Source organism: Schistocerca gregaria, chromosome 6, assembly GCF_023897955.1.
Source record: "Schistocerca gregaria isolate iqSchGreg1 chromosome 6, iqSchGreg1.2, whole genome shotgun sequence".
Lineage (NCBI taxonomy): Eukaryota > Metazoa > Arthropoda > Insecta > Orthoptera > Acrididae > Schistocerca > Schistocerca gregaria.
The window spans coordinates 388,675,633-388,698,991 of NC_064925.1; the positions used below are offsets into that span (position 1 = coordinate 388,675,633).

Consider the following 23,359-nt stretch of genomic DNA (forward strand, 5'->3'; position numbering starts at 1 on the left):
AATAATAATAATAATAATAATAATAGTAAATACTAATTGTAGCATCTTATCAGTATAAATTAAAGAAGTCAGTCATGTCCCCATCCACACATTCCTTCTGCTCATACAAGTGAATAAATTTTCGTCTCCTTTCACATTTTTTGTTGTGGTAACATCTGAATGTTATGCCAACAGCCAAATTAATACTTCAAATCAGATCATGTTGTTGTTTTTGTTGTTGTTGTTGATGATGATGGGGGTGGTGGGCTTTCATCTGAAGACTGATGTAATGCAGCATTCCATGTTTGTCTGTCCTGTGAAAACCTCTTCAGCTCTGTTTTCAGTGCTGCCACCTCTAGCCATCTGAACCTGCTTGCTGTAGTCAAGCCTTCAATTTTTACATCCCACACTTTGTTGCATTTCCAAACTGGCAGTTCCTTAATGCCTCAGGATGTTTCCTATAAACAGACCCATCTTCTTATCAAGTTGTGCCATATATTTCCTGTCTATCCAGTTCTATCAGTATCTCCTTGTTAGTATTCCACCCATCTGATCTTCAGCATTTTTCTGTTGTACCCTGTTTTGAAAGTTTCTATTCTCTCCTTGTCTGAACTGTTTGTTGTCCACATTTCACTTCCATATAACGCTATATTCCGAACAAATACCTTGAGAAGTAATGCTGTGAGAATGGTTGTGAGTCATACTTGGGTAGCTCAGTTGGTAGACCATTTGCCCACAAAAAACTAAGGTCCCAAGTTTGAGTCTTGGTCCAGCACAGAGTTTCAATCTGGCAGAAAGTTTCATATCAGTGCACACTCTGCTGCGGAGAGAAAAATTTGTTCTGGACCTTGAGAAAATCATTCCTAACAGTCTACCCGACATGAGGCCCCCGTCACGTGCCATTACTATTAACTTATATTTGTTCCCAAAAAATTTCTCTTCTACAGATGCTTTTCTTGCTGTTACCAATCTGCAATTTATATCCTCTCAGCTTTAGACTTCATCATTATTTTGCTTTTCAAATAGCAAAACTTACCAGCTACTTTAGTGTCTTATTTCCTAATCTAAGAGTGCGCACACAAAGAAAGCAGGTTACCTGCATATCAGGGGCCAGCTTGAGGCTGCTTGAAGTAGTGTTAAGAAAATCACAATTTTATCTAATGGTACAGGTCAGTGGCAGCACTGACTGCTGTGAACTCACATTGTCTGCCTAGTCTGGATGAATGAAACAGTCATTGCCTAAGTTGTAGACAGGCACAATTAAGACACTTCTACATAAAATTTCTGTCATAGCCCTTGTCAGATGAAAGCTGTGGCTGAAAGCTTATGTTAAGTCTTTTAATTGTGCCTGTCTTTAACTTAACATGAGCAAACTATATTTTCCTGCTCTGTTAACTTACTGAAATTTTCTTTAGACTTGGGAGGAGACCTGTATCTGCCTGCAGACCCATGAAAATTGGATTGTACATAGTGCATTTTCATTTACGTTCTTGTGTGCAAGTGATACAGCAAAAATGAGATATTCATAACATCTGGGGTACCTAAAAACAGTTTGGGATATCAAAAAAATAATTTTTGGCAAATGATGTCATGTAAAAAGGAGTGTGTTTTGCCGTATGGTTAACAAGTAGCTGTGTGTGTGTGTGTGTGTGTGTGTGTGTGTGTGTGTGTGTGTGTGTGTGTGTACACTTTGCTAGAGAAAGAACAAGAGCTTGAAAGCTACTGTGAATTCTGTTTCCTAATGCATGTTTCTGTTTGCCTCACATCAATCCCCTATAGGTGAATGGTTGCCTTTCCCGAATCGTACGTACTATTTCTTTGGATTTGTAGGTGTTGTAATTCTTTGGTGAGCCTCTCCTTGTGTGAAAGTGTTTGAGCTCTATGGCCAGAGTTTTTTCTTTTCTAAATTTTTTTGTGACATATGTTGCTGGCTTGGCGTGGCTGGGGATTCCATGTTGATGCTGTGTCGAGGACTGTGCTTTGTGTTGAAGGGAGATTTTTTAGTTAGTTAGTTAGTTATATTACTTGTTCCATGGATCATGAACACAATTCTTTCGTAATGATGTGGAAGGTGTCAAAGTACACAAGATTCATTTATCCCAAATAATCATTGTTAGTCTTATATACGGTACAATTGTTAATGCTTACTGTATTTCTTTGGCCTATGTCTAAAAATTCATCTATGGAGTAGAAGGAGTTGTCATTCAGGAATTCCCTTAACTTACTTTTGAATGCCGATTGGTTGTCTGTCAGGCTTTTGATATTGTTTGGCAATTGACCAAAAATCTTTGTGGCAGTATAATTCAACCCCTTTTGTGCCAATGTCAAATTCAATGAACGGTAGTGAAGGTCATTCTATCTCCTAGTATTGTAGCTGTGGACTGTGCTATTAATTCTGAAGTGATCTGGGTTACTAACAACAAATTTCATTAGGCTGTATATATATTGTGAAGCTACTGGCAATATCCCTAATTCTTTAAATAATTGTCTACAAGATGATCTTGGATGAGCCCCAGACATTATTCTGATAACACGTTTTTGTGCAATAAATACCTTCTTTCTTAGTGATGAATTGCCCCAAAAGATGATTCCGTAAGAAAGCAACGAATGAAAATATGCATGGTAAGCTAACTTACTGATGTGCTTGTCTCCAAAATTTGCAATGACACTAATAGCATAGGTAGCTGAGCTCAATCGTTTCAGTAGATTGTCAATGTGTCTCTTCCAGTTTAAATTCTGGTCAATACAGACACCCAGAAATTTTGAACAATCTGCTTTAGCTAAAGATTTTCCCCCACACTCTATATTTATTTCCGGTGTTATGCCTTTCCCTGTACTGAACTGTATGTACAGTGTTTTTTCAAAGTTCAATGAAAGTCTGTTTGCAGAAAACCACCTAATAACTCTATGAAAAACATTATTTGCATTTTCCTCAGCTGATTCTTGCTTTTTAGGCTTGATTACAATACTTGTGTCATCTGCAAAGAGAACCAAGTTTGCATCTTCATGAATATAATTAGGCAAGTCATTAACATATATTAAAAACTGTAAAGGCCCCAAGACAGAACCCTGTGGTACCCCATTCTTGATACATCCCCAGTTTGAATAATCTGATGCCCTTTGTGTACTATGTGGGTTTACTGTTTCAACCTTCTGCATTCTACCAGTTAAATATGAAGTGAACCATCTGTGTACTGAACCATTCATTCCATAGTACTTCAGCTTATCTAAGAGGATTTCATGATCCACACAATCAAAAGCCTTAGAGAGATCACAGAAAATCCCAATTGGTGATGTTCTACTATCCAGAGCATTTAAAATTTGATCAGTGAAAGCGTGTATAGCACTATCTGTTGAAACACCTTTCTGAAAACCGAACTGACATTTTGTTAAAACATTATTCCCGCTAATGTGTAAAGTTACTCTTGAGTACATTACTTTTTCAAACACTTTTGAGAAGGATGTCAGAAGTGAAATAGGACGATAATTGTTGTCGTCTTTCTTGTCACCTTTTTTATACAAGGGTTTAACTATGGCATATTTCAATCTGTCAGGAAATATTCCCTGATTCAATGAGCTATTACATATGTGGCTAAGAACTCGACTTATCAGGTGTGGACAAGATTTTAGTATTCTATTGGAGATACCATCAGTTCCGTGTGAGTTTTTATTCTTAAGTGAATTTATTATTTTCTTAATTTCAGACGGTGAGGCGGATAGGATTTCAATTTCATTTGTTTGCACTGGGAATGCCTCTTTCATATAGAGTTCTGCCCTATCTGGTGAGCAGCTGGTGCCTATATTTTCCACTACATTTATAAAATGATTATTAAAAATATTTTGAACCTGTGATTTATCATTTATAAGCTTTTCATTGTGCTTAACAGTAATACTGTTGTCCTGTGACGTAGGTTGCCCTGTTTCCCTTTTAACTATATTCCATATTGTTTTAACTTTGTCATCAGAGGTGCTAATCTCAGACTTGATACACATACTTCTGGATTTTTTTATAACTTTCCTTAATATATTACAATATTTCTTATAATGGTTGAGCTTTTCTTCATCTCGACTTATTCTAGTGTCTTGGTATAGTTCCCATTTCCGGCTACAAGAAATTTTAATCCCTTTAGTCAGCCATGGTTTTTTATCAAGTTTATTTGAATTATGATTCACTAATTTCTTAGGAAAACTGTTTTCAAATATACCCACAAGTTTATCATGGAATAAGTTAAATTTAACATTTGCATCAGGTTCCCGATAAACATCCTCCCAGTCTACCCTTTTCAAGCTTTCCTTGAATTGTTGAATTGTTATATGGTTAATTGTGCGTTTTTTTTTTTTTTTTGTTTTTTTTTTGTTTTTTTTTCCCCCCCACATCACTGTATGGAGCAAAGTCATGAATTGAAAGTAGCTGTATCGTGATCAGAAAGCCCGTTCTTAATAGGACAGGTGCTTACTTCTTTTAATTTATCTTGGTATATGAACATGTTATCTATCAGGGTGCTACTGTCTTGTACAATACAAGTGGGAAAATCAATGACTGATGTCAGATTGTAAGAGCAAAGTAATAGTTCAAGGTCGTTCTTCTTGCTTGAGTGTTTAAGAAAATCTACATTAAAATCTCCACAAATGATAATGTGTTTTCCCTTTTCTGACAGATAACGCAGCAAGAGATCTAGGTTTTTAAGAAACATTTGAAAATTTCCAAGTGGGGACCTGTACACAGTCACAATTATGAATTTACCACTGTACAATTTAAGCTCACAAGTGCATACTTCAATGTGCTGTTCTACACAGAATTTTGCGGTTTCTATGTTTTTAAAACTATGTTCCCCCTTAACATAAATGGCAGCTCCTCCTTTCTCCATATTGTCTCTACAAAAATAAGTTGCTAGTTTATACCCATTAATATTTACATTTTCCATTTGTGTAGTTATATGATGTTCAGACAGGCACAGTACATCAACTTCTGTTGTAATTTTTAATATTCTCAAAACAAATTATTAGTTCGTTTATTTTGTTCCTTAATCCCCTGATATTTTGGTGAAATATATTAACACAACTGTTTCCTCTACCTTTATTCGAACCATTTATTTTTTTACTTTTAAGAGCTGCCTGTCTGGACATCTTGTTCAACCTAAAAAAGGTGCCCCTATGCCCTTTCGGGTCACAGGGGTTTTGCCTTGAGTGCTAGTGGCCCCCTTTAGACGACCTACAATTAAATCAGCTAATCTATCCTTCCCTAGACTATTTAGGTGCAGTCCATGTTGAGTGTATCCCCATCTCCCAATGCTACCAACAGGCACTGTATAAATGTGTGTTTTTGCACCGTCCAGCAGCTGCTCGCTCAACTCTCTGTTAACTCGCCACACAGAAGGGTTAACCGAGGGCTGATCGTAACGCTGCAATACCTCAACAAAACCCACATTCGTACATCCTGTTGCGGCTCCTATTTCATCCAGGTCACTCTTAATATCATAATTCCTATCCTTAGCCAGGCTGTTTCCTGCCCCACCTATTACTATCACCTCATAATTCTTGTCAAAGTCCCTACAGAGTGGTCATATGTCTTCTATCACCTGGCTAAGCCTAGCACTTGGCTTAAACAAACTCGTGACCTGGTAATCTGCTCCTAATTTCTCCTGCACTAGTTGGCCTACACCCCTCCCATGACTGCTACCTAGCAGCAAGACTTTTCTTTTCCTATTACTAGATTTTCCCGACCTAATGCTGTTACCAATTTTAGTAGTCTGCTGCACCCTACTTTCAACTACTCCTGTTTTTGGCTCCTCCCTTCCTACTTCAGGTAACAAGTAGAATTTATTCATAACTGGAACTTCGACATCTACATGGCTGGTCCCTTTTCGCGATTTCCTTGTTACCAATTCCCATTTCCTGCAGTCTTTTTCCCCCCTTTAACTTAGCTAATTCAGTTTTTACCGAATCTAGTTCAGCCTGAAGGGCACACATCTTTTCCTCCTGTTGTACGAATCTTTTTTCTATACTACAGAACCTACAGCCCCAATGAAAAACACCCCCACATCCCCCACATACCACACCCGATTCTATCTTCCTACGGCAGCTTCCACACTTAGTACTCATGGCAATGTACAGTAATAAAATTTAAACAATGATCTCTTAATACAACAAACTATATTCTTAAATCAGTAAGATAATGAACCTACAATGGATGTAATCTAACGAGCTATGTGAATTTAAACAATCGTTACCTGAAAGTAAACAAACGCCAAATGGAAAGTCTATGAACAAATAAGTTTGAATAATCTACAATCCGACGATACGCCTACAAATGTAAACAAAGCCGGAAGTGTCAAAGATGGCGGGACTTTGTGAAACCATTATGGTAGACATTTCACAGTTCATGTAGAAATTAGTAAGAGCCAGAGCAATCATGATACCTTAAAAAGAAACATGTATATTACCATTATTTGCACAATGATTCTGATGGTGTAATCAGATTTTCAATATCTTTATTAGTTTAAAGTTTAGTATCTGACTGTAAATTATGCAAGTAACACCCAGCAACGAATTTCCAAAATCTAAACGGTTTATCTGATTTTGTCGATTGATGTGTCTTTAGAAAGCTATTAGCGTAAACCTAAATTGGTATGAATTACAGGCATGTAACTTGAGTAGTACATGAGTTATTGGAGGTCAATTAATCACGTCAAACCATAAGTACTCCACACTTACCCGAAAAAGCAGTACCAGCATGCTTACAAATATATTTATTCGTCTATGTCTTTGTTTATATTCGATATATACTATTCATGAAGAAATTGGTCGAATATTTACCGTGTTTTAGAATGCTCAGAGACATTAGGCTACTGGCCTGCTTTTGTTTCTATTCCTTTGGTATATGTTTATTTGATTTGTATATATATTTAATAATGTGTGTTACAGCATGTTTATGGTCCAGCCGTAGGAATATTTATTTAATTTCAAGTCATTTAAATGCAAATCCAGTATTTCTTATGTGTTTCAATATGTTGATGATTGTGTGTTGGCTTGGAGAAATGGCGGGAGCGCTCTAGCCAATCACAGCGCTCATTAATGGGGAGACTGTATGGAAGTGGGGGAGGAGCATCAGGTTGCACTGGACATGAGGAGTGCTGGATGTGAAGGCATGGCGGGCGGTCACAGGAAATACTTGGAGAGTGCAGCAGTTTGCGGGAGATAGAACTATTTAGTAGTGCTGACTTGTGCAATTGAGAGATTTCCATAGCTTCTGCAGTGAAGACATAGTATGCATTTAGAAGTGAATATCTCGCGATTCCTTACGTGAAGTAGGAATCTATTGTTTCCCTGTTATTCAACTTATATTTTATTTAATTGCTGGACCATCAACACCAATCAGTGTTTTGCAGTAATAAACGGCATTCTTAAAAGTACTCCTACTATCAAGCTCATCATTTAAAGTCATTAAAATAGTACCTGCAGATTTTATTTAATTACAATCTTTCATTTATAAATTTCTGTGTTGCATTCAAAATTCGCAATTACCGAGTGATAGGAGCCTTCGACCATTTGATTCATGTGTGTGTTCATGTTGTATACTGAAGACTCAGCATATTTGGCTTGTAATGCGGCAGTTACATATCCCAGCCCCTAGACAGTGAAACCAGCCACACTATCATTTTTATTTTTTTTTATTTTTGAAAGCCTGCACCTTCTAGCAGCAATTAGTTCTTCTGTTTCATGAAACCAAATTAAAAAGTTATTCATGTTCTAATATGAGACTTACTATTGATAATCATAATTATGGCAGATAAAACTTATGAGTGAAAATAATCAAATTTTGATAATATCCCATCTGGTAAGTCTCCCCTGATCCGGGCTTCTGGGTGACTTTTACAAACTCTACCCCTTTTTTATGCCTCACCAGTCCTTTACCTTCACTCCTCTTTCTTCCGCTTCAATCCTTGTGCCAGAAGAAGAAGAAGCCACTTGCTCCAGAAAGTTGCAAACTGTAATACCTTTAATATGTGTGTTCTCCTGCCACCGCTTGGTAGGTAAGCAAAACTTGTAACACAATATTGGTTAAAACACTAAAGTTGGCTGTCTTCATAAACAGAGAACTGTAGACATGGAATCTACAGTTTGTTGCCAACAAGGAAGTCATTTGGTTTAGGGATGTCTTGAGTGAGAAAGAGTGCGGATATTGCCATCGTGTTACAGAGCATTTTTAGGAAGAATGTTTACATCTGACATCATGTCATACCAAACTAAGACTGCACGCCTAGTAAATATTAGTGTATTTCATGCAGAAATAACAAGAAGTCATGAAAGCCATTATAGAGATGGCCATCCTCAAAATTTATGTTTATTTATATAAATGACTGTGAAATTAAATTAAAGCTATTGTAACACAACAGAATGAGCAGAAGGAAGGTTGCTATTAGAGTCATTATCGTCAGATCTCGATTATCATTAAGGCAGTGACTCGGCATACTTTCCCACCCTTCCAAACACCACACACCCATAATACATGCAGCACTCTGACAATGAAGATCTTTGTTAACATGCTAATGCTACATTACATGATTAATAACACACACAGTGTGCTTTTTCTGCTTTGTTCCAAAGTTGACTTTTAGCAGGAATACAGTGCCCTCCTTGCAGAAATATGTTTAAAATCGATATCAAAGTTTGTGATAACATTAAAGAAAACGTAAGATGCAGGAAATGTTGTAACATGAAATCATTGATAATGGGAAAGCATTGTATTGAGCGAATATTTCTACTGTAATTCTAATAGTTTATCATTCAGCTGTTTCAAAATTTTAAATATTACCCACATAACTCGGGTATTATTACATTTGTTACAGGTTGTTGCTGTAGTGGTCCCAGAAGAAAATAAGACTGTACCAACATTAGCAGAGCTACGTGAGTGGGCAAAAGGACATATGGCACCTTATGCTATTCCTACCCAATTAAAAGTTATAGAACAGCTGCCACGCAATGCCATGGGCAAGGTCAATAAGAAAGATCTTATCAAGCAGCTGTTTCCTTCCAAAAGTACTGGAACAGCAGCGGCTGCTAAATAGGTAAGAACTGTATTTCCACATACAGTAACACTAAATTTAGTGTCAAAAGAAGAAAAATTTGTTGTGTGTACATAGTGTTGTGTGTATCGTCAAGCAGTAATTAATTCAAACCTGAGTGTGGTAACATTCACAGCCAGGATTGCGAAAGTATCTTTAGTTCTGACAAAGGCTTCAAAGTTGAGAAGTCGACCTTAGTCTGTTGACAGTGGATTCCTGTAAAAATATGCCAGAGGTAGGGTAAACTTTTCAGCCCACATTACAATTCATTTTTAATGAGATTCTTATTCCCTTTTTATGTTAGAGACAACCTTAAACAGGGGTTTTTCTTGAATAGGGGTTTTGTCAGAGTACATATAAGGAGTGACCCTGAAGCATCATTCAGATGTGTTTGGCTTCTGCACAACTGCTACTATATGCAATGTGTGTTATGTCCAGATCCAGAGGCTGCAGATGACTTTCATTGTTTGGAAGTACAATCTTGACCTTTGTATTCCTCAGAAATTGTTTCCTTTGGATTTATGGGGCTCTGTCAGTAATAAGTACAAATTCCCATTCTTCTGTACTCTTCTTGACATCTAAATGCTTGAGAAAAATCTCATAAAGATTTCTGACAGTGTCCAAGCACTGCTGTACATTCAAAGTAGCATGTGTGTGCGTCCCCCCTCCCCCTTCCTCCCCCAAACAGCTGGGACTTTTAAATTTTTATATTATTAGCGAAGGCAGCTTTTTGCTTCCATCACTATTTGCACATAATAACACTGACAACCTTTGAGAGATCCCATTCATCCCAGAGAAGCTCTTCATTCATGGAAAGCCCAATACCACAGAAGTTCCCACAGGAGGAACTCCATGGCACAGCAGTCGCTGCAACAGACTTAAAGACATATACTTCCAGTGATGTAAGCACTTTGGGTGGAAGTTTCACATCGCCGCATGACAGCCTTGGACCACTACAAACAGTCAAAACACACAAACAAAATGCAGAATAGTATTCAGTACCTAACTAATTTCTTTTAACAAATCCTGCATGTCACTGAAGAACAATTACTCAGTTATTTTAAAATATCAGTAGTACAAATGCTCTACCTGTCCACTTCAAAATTATAAAATAATGCCCCACCATTACATCTGCTGCCCCCCTATAATTGAGTAATTGTGTCAGTGTTCATAATACTTTTACTTTCTCAAACCCCCTCACTACAGCAAAATCATAAGTTATTTCTTATTCTACGCTGAGTATTAATAATGCAATATATATTCTGAAAGAGCTACATATACCTTATACAAATTGTTCTTCATCATCACTTTGCCCTGACTAACACTAGTAACCTCCCTGTACTAGTAGGTTGCGTCTGCTTCATCTGAGCTATGATATTCTTATATGGTCCCTTGTGATTTTGTAGCCAAAACTTAGCTTCTGACCAAAATATTGTCCACCTCTACAGCTAATAAATACTCAAAACACCACTCTTGAGTACAGAAGCTACTCAGTTGTTATTACGCCATATTGTGAAACTGCTTGTTATCCTGCCTCAGACGCTTCACTAGTCACACAGCTACAATGTATAGAGTTGTGTCAGTTTAAATAACTATGAATATGTAAGATCCAGTGGTTCATCCTTATCAAATAATAGTACTTTCGCTCTAGGTAATTCACAGTTTGCAAAATGCTTCATCTAACTGCAACTGTAATCAAGGAAGATTCATAAGACGGTAGTCTCTGATACAAACATTGTGACATTACTACTAACACGTTTCACTCATTGTTTTTTAGCAGACAGTCTCAGCTTAACATGTCTCCGAAAAATTGTCCAAACATACACAAGTGCAGCCATTGCATGTCTTTGTAGTGCATTGATTACATTGTTTCACAGTAAATATTTTTGAATGGCAGAACCCATACTCCTGCAGCTACATTACCAACAATACAATCTGCCAAGTTGTGATTGTTGATTTTCAATTTGGTTGAGTGCAGTGCCTAGCATGTTCATAGTGTGCATGGGTGGAAGTTTTTTTGCATGTTCTTCAATGACTCTGTCATGGATGTCTTCTTCTGTGAAGACTGGCCCAATTCCAAGGTGGTTACACGGTGCCCAGAGAAACCACTAGAAAAGGAAGTGTGGCCAAACATGAGCCGTGCCAGTCACCTCTCGAGCAGCAGCCCCATCTCCCTTACCATTCAATCAACATGCCCATCCATAAAAATTCAATACTTGTTTCATTTATCAAACTGCATTAACTAAATGTACTTTAGTAGTTGGCAGTCATCATTCATGGGTCCTAAGTACCCTGTGTTTCACATCAATTTTAATAAAGTGATACATTGTTACTTACAGTACCCACAGAAAAACGTAAACTAACGGGCGTGAGTCGTGCTTTGGTAGCTCAGATGGTAGAGCACTTGCCCGCGAAAGGCAAAGGTCCCGAGTTCGAGTCTCGGTCGGGCAAACAGTTTTAATCTGCCAGTAAGTTTCATAAAATACTAATATTTATGCAAGGGAACATAAGTAATATTTTGCTGTACATCCTCACAAATATGGTTTTAGTTTCTTAACTGTGAAGAAAGCATACTCTCTCACCAGCAGCAATCGTTTGTATTCTAGATAATATCATGTCAGAATACTTCTCTCTCTGATTAGCTCTGTCTGTCAAGGTAATTAGTGTTTGTCACACCCCTGCATTCCTTGGAATCTGAGTGAGTAAATTTACCCATACATTTTTCTCTTCCTTCCTGAGCATTAACTCGATTCGAGCACAAATTGCTGATGTTTGTTGAAGGTTAGTCATAATCTCTTGAAATGATTCACATAATTGATCCACATCATTTGCTTGTTATGACAGTACACCCTTAAGAAATTATTTAACTCCCTGAACATCTGTTCAACATGGTTTGCTTCTGCATTGTACTTTGGTGCTGCAGAAAAGTTCTCCAGTGATAGCTAGTGAAAATTGTGGCACTATCAGAGAGTAAAGCAAGTGGCTTTCCTACTTTTGGGATATAATTGTCCACTATCCATTGGTACTGTATACAATGGTTGACAGCACCTTTTCGATGGTTTTGTCTTTTGGCAGGTGTGCAGGTTATCAGTAATTTTTGAATTTTCCTATGCATGCACAGAAAATGACAATCAGTCCCAATTTTGCTGGCACATTTTATATCATCAAAGTGTTTCCCACACACAGTGAGTATACCAGATTAGTTTTTTTTCTCCTTCTCAATCTGTAGGGATGCAAACACACCACTGATAGGATTCTGGATTATGGCAGTAGAGAAGAACTACATTTTTTTATTGTATAATGGTTGGTAAGTATCTAATTCTGGTTTTACAGCAGTTATTGTTTTACATGGTCCCACTGGGATTTGCATTTTTTAGCCTTGCCATATTTCTGCATAAATCTAAGTAATATTTCCTATGAACTTCATCCATCATTAGTAATACCCTAAAAGATGAAGACTGCTTCTGCATATTGTAGTTGTCATGCAAACATTAAGGCTCAGGCATTGGCCATTATATTGTCCTTACCTTTGAGACGATAATCTAAAGCTATACTCCTGGAGTATTAGAGGCCATCTAGTTAGGCATGCATGCAATAATTTGCAATTTAGTAGGAAGCATAGTTCCTGATGATCTCAGTAAACTTTTGTATGGGCTACAGCTAGGTAATCATGGAACTTTCTAAATAATCATATAACTGCAAGCGTCTCTAACTTGGTGGAATCATGGAACTTTCTAAATAATCATATAACTGCGAGCGTCTCTAACTTGGTGGAATCTTGGAACTTTCTAAATAATCATATAACTGCGAGCGTCTCTAACTTGGTGGTTGATTATGCGGTCTCGCAGACAGATCCATGAAAGCGATAATACAGAATGTAGGAGCTCCATTTACACCCCTGACTTGGAAGAGACAAGCCCACAAATGGCACATAAAGCATCAGTCAATAATAATAAAAAAAGAAACAACTTGCATGTCTGGGGGTCTTGGAGCTAACAGGTGCTTGTTTCATGTTTTTAAATGCCATTTGGCAATCATATGTTTAATAGTTTTCTGAATTTAGCTAACGGTAGCAAGATTCGAGACCAATGAAGCCTTTCAATTGCTTCCTTGTGTGAGGGGTGAGGAAATTTTCTGTTGCACCTAATTTTGCACTGTCAGACAATATACTATTGAATGTAATTAGATAATCCAGAAACTTAATTTGCTCCTGTCTGAACTTTCATTTCTGCAGGTTGACAGTTATTCCAGCCTGCTAGAATTTAACATTTTCTCTGTCTGACCAATTTGATCTGATTCCATTTGTGCTGCTATTACCAAATTATCCACAAACTGTCACCTAGTCTAGGTTCTCAGGTTCTAGGGCAGAGTCAATTGCTGCTAGGAATGCACATGAATTCACATAAAGACAAAAAAGCAATGTGTTAAATTGCTCTCTTTCTCTGCATGTATAAACTATGTGCAGCTACCGCATGGAACTCATCTGTGTTATTTGGTCTCACAATAATCAATATCAGGCACTTGAATCTAGTCTAATGTAACATGTCCACCAGGTCTTGCTGTCACAAGAAGCAAGCTAAGTATGGACTGTCTTAGGGTTCTGTTGTGTACAATTCAAGCACTTTCTTAATCTCTGTGTACAGCACATCTTTTCAACCATGTAACAGAATATAAACTGTGTCAGAATGCGTTGTTTGGCATGACATTTAGGCGGTGCTGATAGAGGGATTGCTCCAGACTTCTCCTCAAACACATATGTGTACCTAAGTAACATCTCCAACAGCTGAGAGCACTGGTCTCCAGTTAAAGAGATTGACTGTGTAACTTTTGATTCAGTGTGCTCCTTTGTGCAAGGAACGGCAGTAGCTTCAAGCTGTTATCTATGTATTTCGTGTGTCTCATTACTGATCCACTTTACCCTGATATCCTGGCAGTGTTTCCAATGGGCATCGTTAATTTTCAGTAAATTCTCTAAAATCTGAATGCTGTCTAACACAAATAGCACTTTCCTAAAGGGAAGTTGAGCTTTGCATCCTTTTATGTAAGGAACTTGGTGCTGATATTGCAGTAGACAATAAGACTGTCCACCAATAAAAATGTGCATCCTACTGTTGCATTACCTAGCATAACATGGAGGTTGGTCTGTACTTTCAGATTCTTAGTTCTGGTACCAACTGCTCCCAGAAGATATCTCACTGATAAAGATGGAACTGTTATTCGTCCACAGATTCTTTTGTGTAAGTTGGCGGACATCACATACACAGTCTAGCCTGTGTCTAATGTTATTGAGAGAGGTACATTAGTTATCCACATGTTGGTTGCAGATTGGTCAAATACACTGAACTCGCATTCAGGAGGACGACGGTTCGAACCCGCGTCCAGCCGTCCTGATTGAGGTTTTCTGTGATTTCCCTAAATTACTTCAGGAAAACGCCAGGATGGTTCCTTTGAAAGGGCACGACTGACTTCCTTCTCCATTCTTCCCTTATCCAATGAGACTGATAACTTCACTGTTTGATCCCCTCTCCCAAATCAATTTACCAACAGGCCGAACAGTCAGTACTACTGTTGTTGATATCAGTGTATAGCTCCTGCATAATGTCTGCACCATTGTTATAATAAAGAAAATTAATCCTTCCATCACAGACTCCTACTCCAGGCCACAACTGACATGTCAGAGCTAGAAGTGGTCATTTCCAGTTTTCCTGTTTGTTGTTTGCTGGACAACTCATCATCAATGACCTCAGTGGCCTCTGATGGTTGATTCCCCTACACCTGATTATTCTGGCTTTCCTGCTATCCGTTGTACCAGATATTGTTATTTTTTGACGTATAGCCACGATTGTTTTTGCACTCCTTTGTTGTTCGCTTATTGTTGTTGTTGTTGTTGTTGTTGTTGTGTTGTTGTTGTTGTAACCATTGTTACATTGCTCACACTGAGCATTCTGTTGCTGCTCGTGTCGGGCCACCTGCTAGCCTCCCAATGTGTTATGCCTGTGACTGTTGCCAGTGATAGCAACAGCCAGTTGATGTACTGATTTACCTGCCCTAGCCTTAATATCCTCAGGTGTTAGATCTGTGGATCCAAGAACCAACATAAATTCCTCTAAGTTTTCCATGGATACATGGATCAATTTCTCTTGAACATCATATGTAGTTTTGTCTTTATGATTCGCAGAATATCACGATGTCACATTGACCCGTCTCAGTGTCTTGTCTTATTAATGTACTTCTTAAAGCAACGTCTTAGGCTACCCTGCCAGGAGTTGAATGGTTCCAGGGTGAGCACTTCGTTCCTGAGTTGTTCTGTATGTCATTTGACCAATAATTGGAAAGAAGTGATCATTCAAATTCGTCTTACGTAGAACAGTACTCTGCTGCCTCCATAGTTCAGAGTCTAGCATCACAGTTTTGTTACTATACATAAACAAAACCTATTTTGTGGATATCATTTCACAAACGAGGCTCATCTCAGCAACATGTCTTATATTAATGTACTACTGCATTTAAAGACATAGATTTTGTTTTCATGGAATCTTGTCTTCTACAGATTTTAATAATTTTCTGGATGTGGAGAAAAAAGAAGAAAGGTTATCTTAGTAGAAAAGAGAAGCAAGATTCACTTAGTAGAAGAGAAATTTAACACTAGAGGATGATATAAAGAAGTCATGAGAAGTTGCTGTAATCACTTGGAAGTTAGAAGAAAAGAAAGCAGATGTTCTGAAGACTACTTTATTTTCATTATGTAAGAAAGAAGCACAACAATAAACAAAACACATGAGAAAGAAAATAGAGTAATCATGTATGAAATAAATAAATGAAGTAGAAAAGGTGGAGTAGTTATTATAAATTTGGAAAAAAATTATGAAGTAAGATTTGGTAATGTAGAAAGATGAAACTAATCTTTTGCCAAAAGACTGCTAAATATAAGAAAAAGAGATAACAAGCTGAATCATAAATTGAAAGCTATTATAAAAGGAGGAGGAATTGGCTAGCAACAGGACAGAAAAGAAAAAAAGTGTATCATCAGTGTAGGAAAAGATAGATTGCAACTTACCCTTTAATCTTTATGGTAAGCAGCAGACAGGCACAATTAAGTCACTTATACATAAAGTTTTCGGGCACAGCCTTCATCAGAAAAATAGAAACACACACCATTCATCCACACAAGTAATCACACCTCACGCACATATGACTGCCAACTCCGGCAGCTCAGGCCAGAATGCACCTATCGTGTGAGATGGAAACAGGGATTTGGAGAGATAGGGAAGGAGAAGGGATAGTAGTGTACGGACGGGGGAGAAAGGAGCACTGTCTGGCGGAGTAGAATGCCAACAAACACACTGTAAGGAAGTTGTGAGCCAGGGAGGTGGGGAAAATTGAACGAAAAAGAGAGGAGTGGGAAAAGGTGGGCAGCTGCATTGGCAGAGGCAGAAAACAAAGAGGATAGGAGAAGATAGAGGTGGTGATAGGCCAGAGGGGGGTGTAAACTGTTGGGTGGAGAATGTGGGACAGTGTGTTGTTATTGGTTGAGGCCAGGATAATTATGAGAGTGGGGAATGTGTTGTAAGGGTACAGGAATGGAGAATGTGTTGTAAGGATTATTCCCATCTGCGCAGTTCAGAAAAGCTGGTGGTGAAGAGGAGGATCCAGATGGCTCAGGTAGCAAAGCAACTGTTGAAATCAAACTTATATTCAGCTGTATGTTGTGCCACAGATTACTTTGTTCTTGGCTGCAGTTTGATGATGGCATGTCAGACTTGTAGACAGCTGGTTGGTAGTCATGCCAGTGTAAAATGCTGTGCAGTGCTTGCAACGGAGCTGGTAAATGACGTGGCTGCTTTCACAGGTGGCCCTTTCCCTGATGGGATAGGATAAACCTGGACAGAACTGGACTAGGAAGTGCTGGGTGCGTGATTTGGACAGGTCTTGCATGGGTCTTTCACAGTTATATTCTCCTTGTGGCAAGGGGTTGGGAGTGGTAATGGCATAGGAATGGACTAGGATGTTGTGGAAATTGGGTAGTTGATGGAATACCACTTTAGGAGGGTTGGGAAGCATTTCAGGTAGGATGTCCCTCATTTTAGGGCAAGATGATAGGTAATAAACGCCCTGGTGAAGGATGTGGTTCAGTTGTTCCACTCTGGGGTGGTACTGGTTGGCAAAGGGAGCACTTCTTTGTGGCTGTTTCTTGGGAGTGGTGGGAGGATTGGCAGTGGGGAAATGGCACAGGTGATCTGTTTGGGGACTAGGTCTGGGGGATAGTATCTGTCTGTGAAAGTCTTGGTGACATCCTCAGCATACTGGGTATGGGAGTTCTTGTCACTGCATATAGGCATACTGTCCCCATACCCTCCACCCGACAGTTTCCACCCTGTCTGCCCTATCACTTCCTCCGCATTCTCATTTCCCACCCTCTTTATTTGCTCCACTTAACCAATGCACCTGCCCATATTTTCCCACTCCTCTCCTTCTTCTCGCTGCTTTCCCCATCTTCTTGGCCCACAACCTCCTGACACTGCACCTGCTGTCATTCTGGTCCGTGCAAACTCTGCTGGACAGCTCTCCTTCCTCTCCCACCTGTACACTGCTATCCCTTTGCTTTCTCCGCCCCCTGTAGATTACTGCTTCCATCCCACACGGTAGGTGCATTCTGGCCTGAGCTGCTAGAGTTGGCAGTCGTGTGTGCTAGGTGTGCTTGCTTATGTCGTTGAATGGTGCGTGTTTCTCTTTTTCTGATGCAGGCTGTGTCCAAAAGCTTTAAGTCTTAAGTGTTTTGTCAACTTGTCCCGTCTACAACTCCACGTTTAATGTTTATGATAAGTAGCAATTGGCCTTTTCATACATTGTTGATATTTGTACCTGGAGTTTCCATTGTTTGAAAAAATGTATCTTAGAAAAAGAGTGAGAGAGAGTGTGTCATGGTAGAAATAGGGAGTGATATCTGAAAAAAGATTTAGGTTCCAATAAGAACTGGCTATTTTTGATGGTACCAGGTGTCACTTTGAGATGTTTGAATGTAATGTTTTGCTTATTAGTTCATCACATACCGATCTCTTATTAAAATTTTATGCCAGACTGATACACAAACAAGGATCCTCAGCTTACTATAATTGATGCTGATTCCACTGCGCCATCTCAAGTTACCTTTTAGCTTCTGTTTGTTACTGCATAGTTTCTACAAATTGACCTAGTTACATATAACAACCACTTTCACTAGAAAGTATAGAATAAAAAATGACTTGAACGCAGTGTTGTTGTTATGTGGATATGAACTTAAGTGACCATTTACAACTTTGTACTGCCTTGACCAGTATTCTCACTTTTCTTTGGCAGTTTTCGTCCAGTTGAGATGTCTGATTAAGTGAAGTAGCTGAATAGTCACATCATCAACTAATTTCTGGTGGCTTGAGAGGTTTAAAAGAAAGTTACATACATAGGCCAAAGAAAGGTCAATCAAAACAGCATTTTGGCCCTTAAAAAAGAAAGCCACTGTCAATAGAAAAAAGCTGCGTGCGTCAGTTATGGATGTAGGTCTTAGAAATTTATGCTCTACAAATGTACGTGTGTGCAACAGAGAAGAGAAGAATCTAGATATAATTGGAATAGACAAGTAGAGTAGGAAATAAACCAATACTAGGGTGCCATATATAAAAAAAGACCTTGTACCTAGAGGGAAGCCTGATAGGGCATTTTAAGAGTAAAAAAATGGAAACTTATGTATGTATCACTGGTAACTTTTATACAAATACCTAAAATAACTATTTCAAAATTGCAGTATCTCTCTGCAGTTTCATAGATTTTTAATTTTAAGTGAGCATATATCGTATTGATATATGGTGAACATAAAATTAATTTGTATGCTGTGGAATGCAGAATTTTGGTAATTTTTTTTCTGTTTGCAGGAATATATGACAGTAAAAATATTGTCTGCTGAAACAATGCACACAGAAGACTGAAATGTTGAAGAAGTACATAGGAATTACAAATTAGCAAAAAAGTGTTTTTGGGAAGTGTACAGTAGTCTTTAAATAAAACCTTTGAAGTAAGAAAATCGAAATATTTTGAAGGAAGCTTATATATGATAGCGACAAAAACACATGGAATTAAAAGTTTACTAAAGATGCATTTCATCATATTGGTGTGCCTTTCAGAAAATTATTTTTATGAGCTGTTGGAAGACATACAAATATATAGACCATTATGCCAGTTTGTTGAAAAATTCAAATTACATCATTGTTACACAGGTACAGACAGGTTCTAATCAAAAAAATTAGAGGTTATGATACTGTCATTTTGTGAATTTATTTATTCGTACATGTGCTTTCTGGTATGCCAGAAAGTCTTGTTTATGGTGAAATTTGATCAGTTTTGTTGGTAACTGATTAATTGTATGTTTTTTATGCAGTTTGCTAGGGCCAAAGTATCAGTGGTGTACAAGACGAATGAAGCTATGCTGCACATAACTTTAACAAGATTCAAAATTTTGCTGTACTGAAGGAATTTAACATAAATTAATACTGCTCAGGGAAAGTAGAGATTAAAGTAGAAAAGTAGGTTGTTGTTACTTTGAGATTGCTTTAACAATTTTCTAATGTTTATTTATTATGGTACCATGATTTAATATGTCACTGTAGTCTTAATTAATGGCTTTAAAAATGTTATAATTCCATATTTTAAAGACTGAAAATATGTAAGCATTGGATGTGAGATGTGAATACATAAGCTTGAAGGAAACGGTGTCTCATAGTGATTTTTATGGAACATCATTGTGTATGTTTTGTGGTGTGGCTAATTTCCTAATGTAGCATTTTTTCCCCCAATGTTAAACTTCCTTTTCTTCTTTCTACTTTTTTTCATCAACATTCATTAATTGTTGGTCATATTAGTGCAAGTAATACAGTATGTGGGGGATATTATTACTTACTATAGGTGGTATTCATTTGTTCCAGTTCATTACTATTAATATTAGCACTTTAATTATAATAAATGGAAGCCATTAGTGGGATATAAATTATGTTTTGGAGAGCAGACTAAAACATACCTATAAGATTAAAGTTTTGAGAAGTAGAGAGAAATGTGTAGGATGAAAAAAAAACACACACACACATTTTTGTGGGACAATCTAGCACTTTGTACTTAACCTTAAAGGTGGGTTTATTAATTGTTAATTATCCAATTATCTATTATTTACATCCATCTACTGCCCATTTTAATGTGCTTTACATATTTTATTGTGTTAAAAATCATTTATGTTAACTTATTCTGCCAAAATAAACATTGCACTTTTGAAAAATGCTCCAATGTAGCAGACAGTTTTTCCATGTGTGTTCTGTTTTCTTTCATATCACAACTTATATTGGATTTTAAATTATGAGCTTCAAATGTCTTACAAAGACATATGTAGTGTGCTCTGTGTACATAGGATTTTGCACAGTACTCTGACACAAAACAGAGATAAAGTAACTGTCGTCGTCTGGTGAAAGTGGATTCTTGTTGACTTTTCCCAGTGTAAAGCGCTAATAAGAAAATTATAAGTCAACATTCCATTCTGGTTAGAATAATTTGTTTGTGTGCAGTTTCTTATATGTCTTTTCTATCAAGTTGTCTCCATGACATCTATGTCTTCCCATGACTTTTCCCAGAACTTGAAAGGTACTTCTCATTTGCTGTTTTTTGGTGCTCTAAATTAGAATGAGAGTTTCCTTTGTAGATGTCGAGCACCTTTGAATATTCTTGTTTACATACATTATGGCATCTTAACATCCAGAAGCTTCCATCAAATATATCAGAACCTTAAAAGTAATTTTATCTATATTGCAGGAACTTTTAGGCTGAAAATTGGCTCTTGAGAAGGGCTTGTCCCCCTCCCCCCCATAAAAGATTTTATTTTTACGAAATTGATAAGGAGCATTATTCAAAACAGTGTGTGTAAGTCTTCAAGTAATGAGTGTCTGTATTCTTGGTTCCTGCATGTCCTGTCACATTCTGGATCCTACATGTCTGACACATTGTTTGTAATATTCCAATATTTTTAATGCTTTTCTTCTTATTCCCCAGGTGTTTGTCTGAACCACTCATCATTAAAAAATAAAAATAAAATAAAAATTGAACTTTCCTATATTGAAGCTAGTTGAATCATACTGTCAGGGAAACAGTGACCAATACAATACTGAAAAAATATATGTTTTAGTCTAAAGGCACAATTTATTTATTTTGCCTAGTGACTAACAGTACCATTCTCAGGCCATCTCCTAGGATGCAGTCGTCACATTCACTTCCCAAGTGGGTGTGTCAGTTACTTATTTGACACACCTAACTGGAAAGCGAGCATGATGATTGCGTGTCAGGGGCTGACCTGAGGATGGTACTGTGTACTGAAATGGGTTGCCAGCAGGCAAAATGAATAAATAATTTGTCATTATAGACTAAAACATATGTTCTTCTTAGTACATCCTTTATCTATCAACACATTTTATTTCAATATTGTAAAAGCAGTATTGTAATATCCTGCCACAGAGAAAAGTATGCATTTATTTGTTTGTATGCAAGTAATGTGTACACACAGCCTCTAAGAGTGGAATTAACAAACTGGTCAAAATAATTTACCAACAGATATGTTTGATGCATTCTGTGCAATACTCTTACATAATTGTTAGTTGAAACGTAACTCATAGTGATAACAACCAACTGAAGTAAATCACCACAAAAATTTATTTCTTGTGGAATATGGTCATAATTTCTATGTGTGACTTAAAATTTTTGTTGATATAAATTGTACTTAAGAAAAATAACTCCTGCCCCTGTGAGCAAAAAACATTTGGAACCATGGAGACAGATTGTTTGCAAATAGTTTGTCTACAAAGTCAATACCCTCTAATTTTATGGAATTGTAGATGTATATTATATTGAGTACACTAAAATAAATCGGGCCTCTTAGATACTGAATTGGCCAATTACTTTTTGCAATGGCAAAAAGAGAAATTGATTGTTGTCAAGACTGGACAACTCAGGTGTAATAAGTTGCAATTGAAGTGTGAACCACTGTGTTTACATAAGCATGCTAGTTTGATATTCTGTTCTGTGCTGTGATATGTTAAGTAACAGGGGGGAAAAGGAATGATCAGAATGGATGCTAATACTTCTGCCCTACATTTGTTCTAGCAGCTATGTACAGAGTTGCTCTTAATAGTGTTGCCAAAGGAAATGGGTATGCCTTAGCAAACATTAATGATTTTTCAGCCTTATGGGCCGTGTGTACACACAATTCATAGTTGCTGAAGTATTGCTGCCTGTGAACTTACGGCAGTTGACTGAATCCAGAAGACAACTATGGCTTTAGTTCCCTCCAGTACTGACTTCATGTGACATGAGTTATAGATAATTATTCATATTTCTTGATTCACCTTTACTGAGACTTTATTTTATATAATAGAAATATGATTTCTGAATGTTGCTTGAAAATCCATTGGGTAATTCAGTATGAAAGTTCTATAATATTTTATGCATAAAAAAGACAGTAACTCAATGTTAGTAATCAAAATCTGCAGTAAATTTGACAGAATTTTGATTTGATGTTGAATGGAATAAAATTGAAATGTACTGCATGTTTTTAGAAATAAACTGGCACCTGTTCAAAGTTTTACTACATGTGTCACTTATTCCCAGTGTTGTATCACTGTGTGTGTAAAACCTGCTGTGTTTAGATTCTTGAGAAGATGTTAGTAACTGTATAAAAATTGAAGAACTGATTTGAAAAGTTTGTTATAATTAAAGAGAAATGAAAAGTTGGTCATGACTTACCTACAGGAGGCACAATTCACTGTGATCTTGATAGAAACATTTAAATTAGCAAGATATAATATAATTGGGCAGATAATAAAATCTACTCACTAAGCAGCAACAGGAGAAAATATGTATAAAAGTTAAGGAAATGTGCAAGCTTTCGGAGCCAGTGGCTCCTCCTCCTGGCAGAAGAGCCAAAGGGGAAGGAAGAGGGACTGGTGAGGTTTAGGAAATGAGAAGAGTTGTGGAAATGTCACCAAGAATCCTGGATCAGAAGAGACTTTCCAAACAGGATAAGAAGGAAAGACTGTTGGGTACTGCACCAGACAAGATTTGAATACCTGAAAGCTTAATTGTAGAAGATAGCTACTGCCTCTGAAAGCTTGCTCATTTTCGTAACCTCCATATGTGTTTCCACCTGAAAATATTGCGTTCATTGTCATACTAGTTAATTTCAACTTTACATATAGTTTTTTCAGTGTTTTGGACCAGCCCTAAAAACAAATCAGGTAATAGGAAGCAGAATGCCC

General features: G+C 37.4%; 1 protein-coding gene across 7 annotated transcripts in view; it reads left to right on the plus strand.

The window, feature by feature from the left end:
* LOC126277937 (malonate--CoA ligase ACSF3, mitochondrial) overlaps positions 1-22,689 on the plus strand; it is a 67,561-nt gene extending 44,872 nt beyond the window's left edge. For all 7 annotated transcript variants that reach the window (XM_049977526.1, XM_049977522.1, XM_049977523.1 and 4 more), the window contains 2 exons: positions 8,829-9,047; positions 18,950-22,689. In XM_049977526.1, coding sequence (XP_049833483.1) covers positions 8,829-9,047 — 219 coding nt within the window. In that variant the 3' untranslated portion in view covers positions 18,950-22,689. The remainder of the gene's footprint in view (positions 1-8,828; positions 9,048-18,949) is intronic.
* Positions 22,690-23,359: the final 670 nt, after the last annotated feature.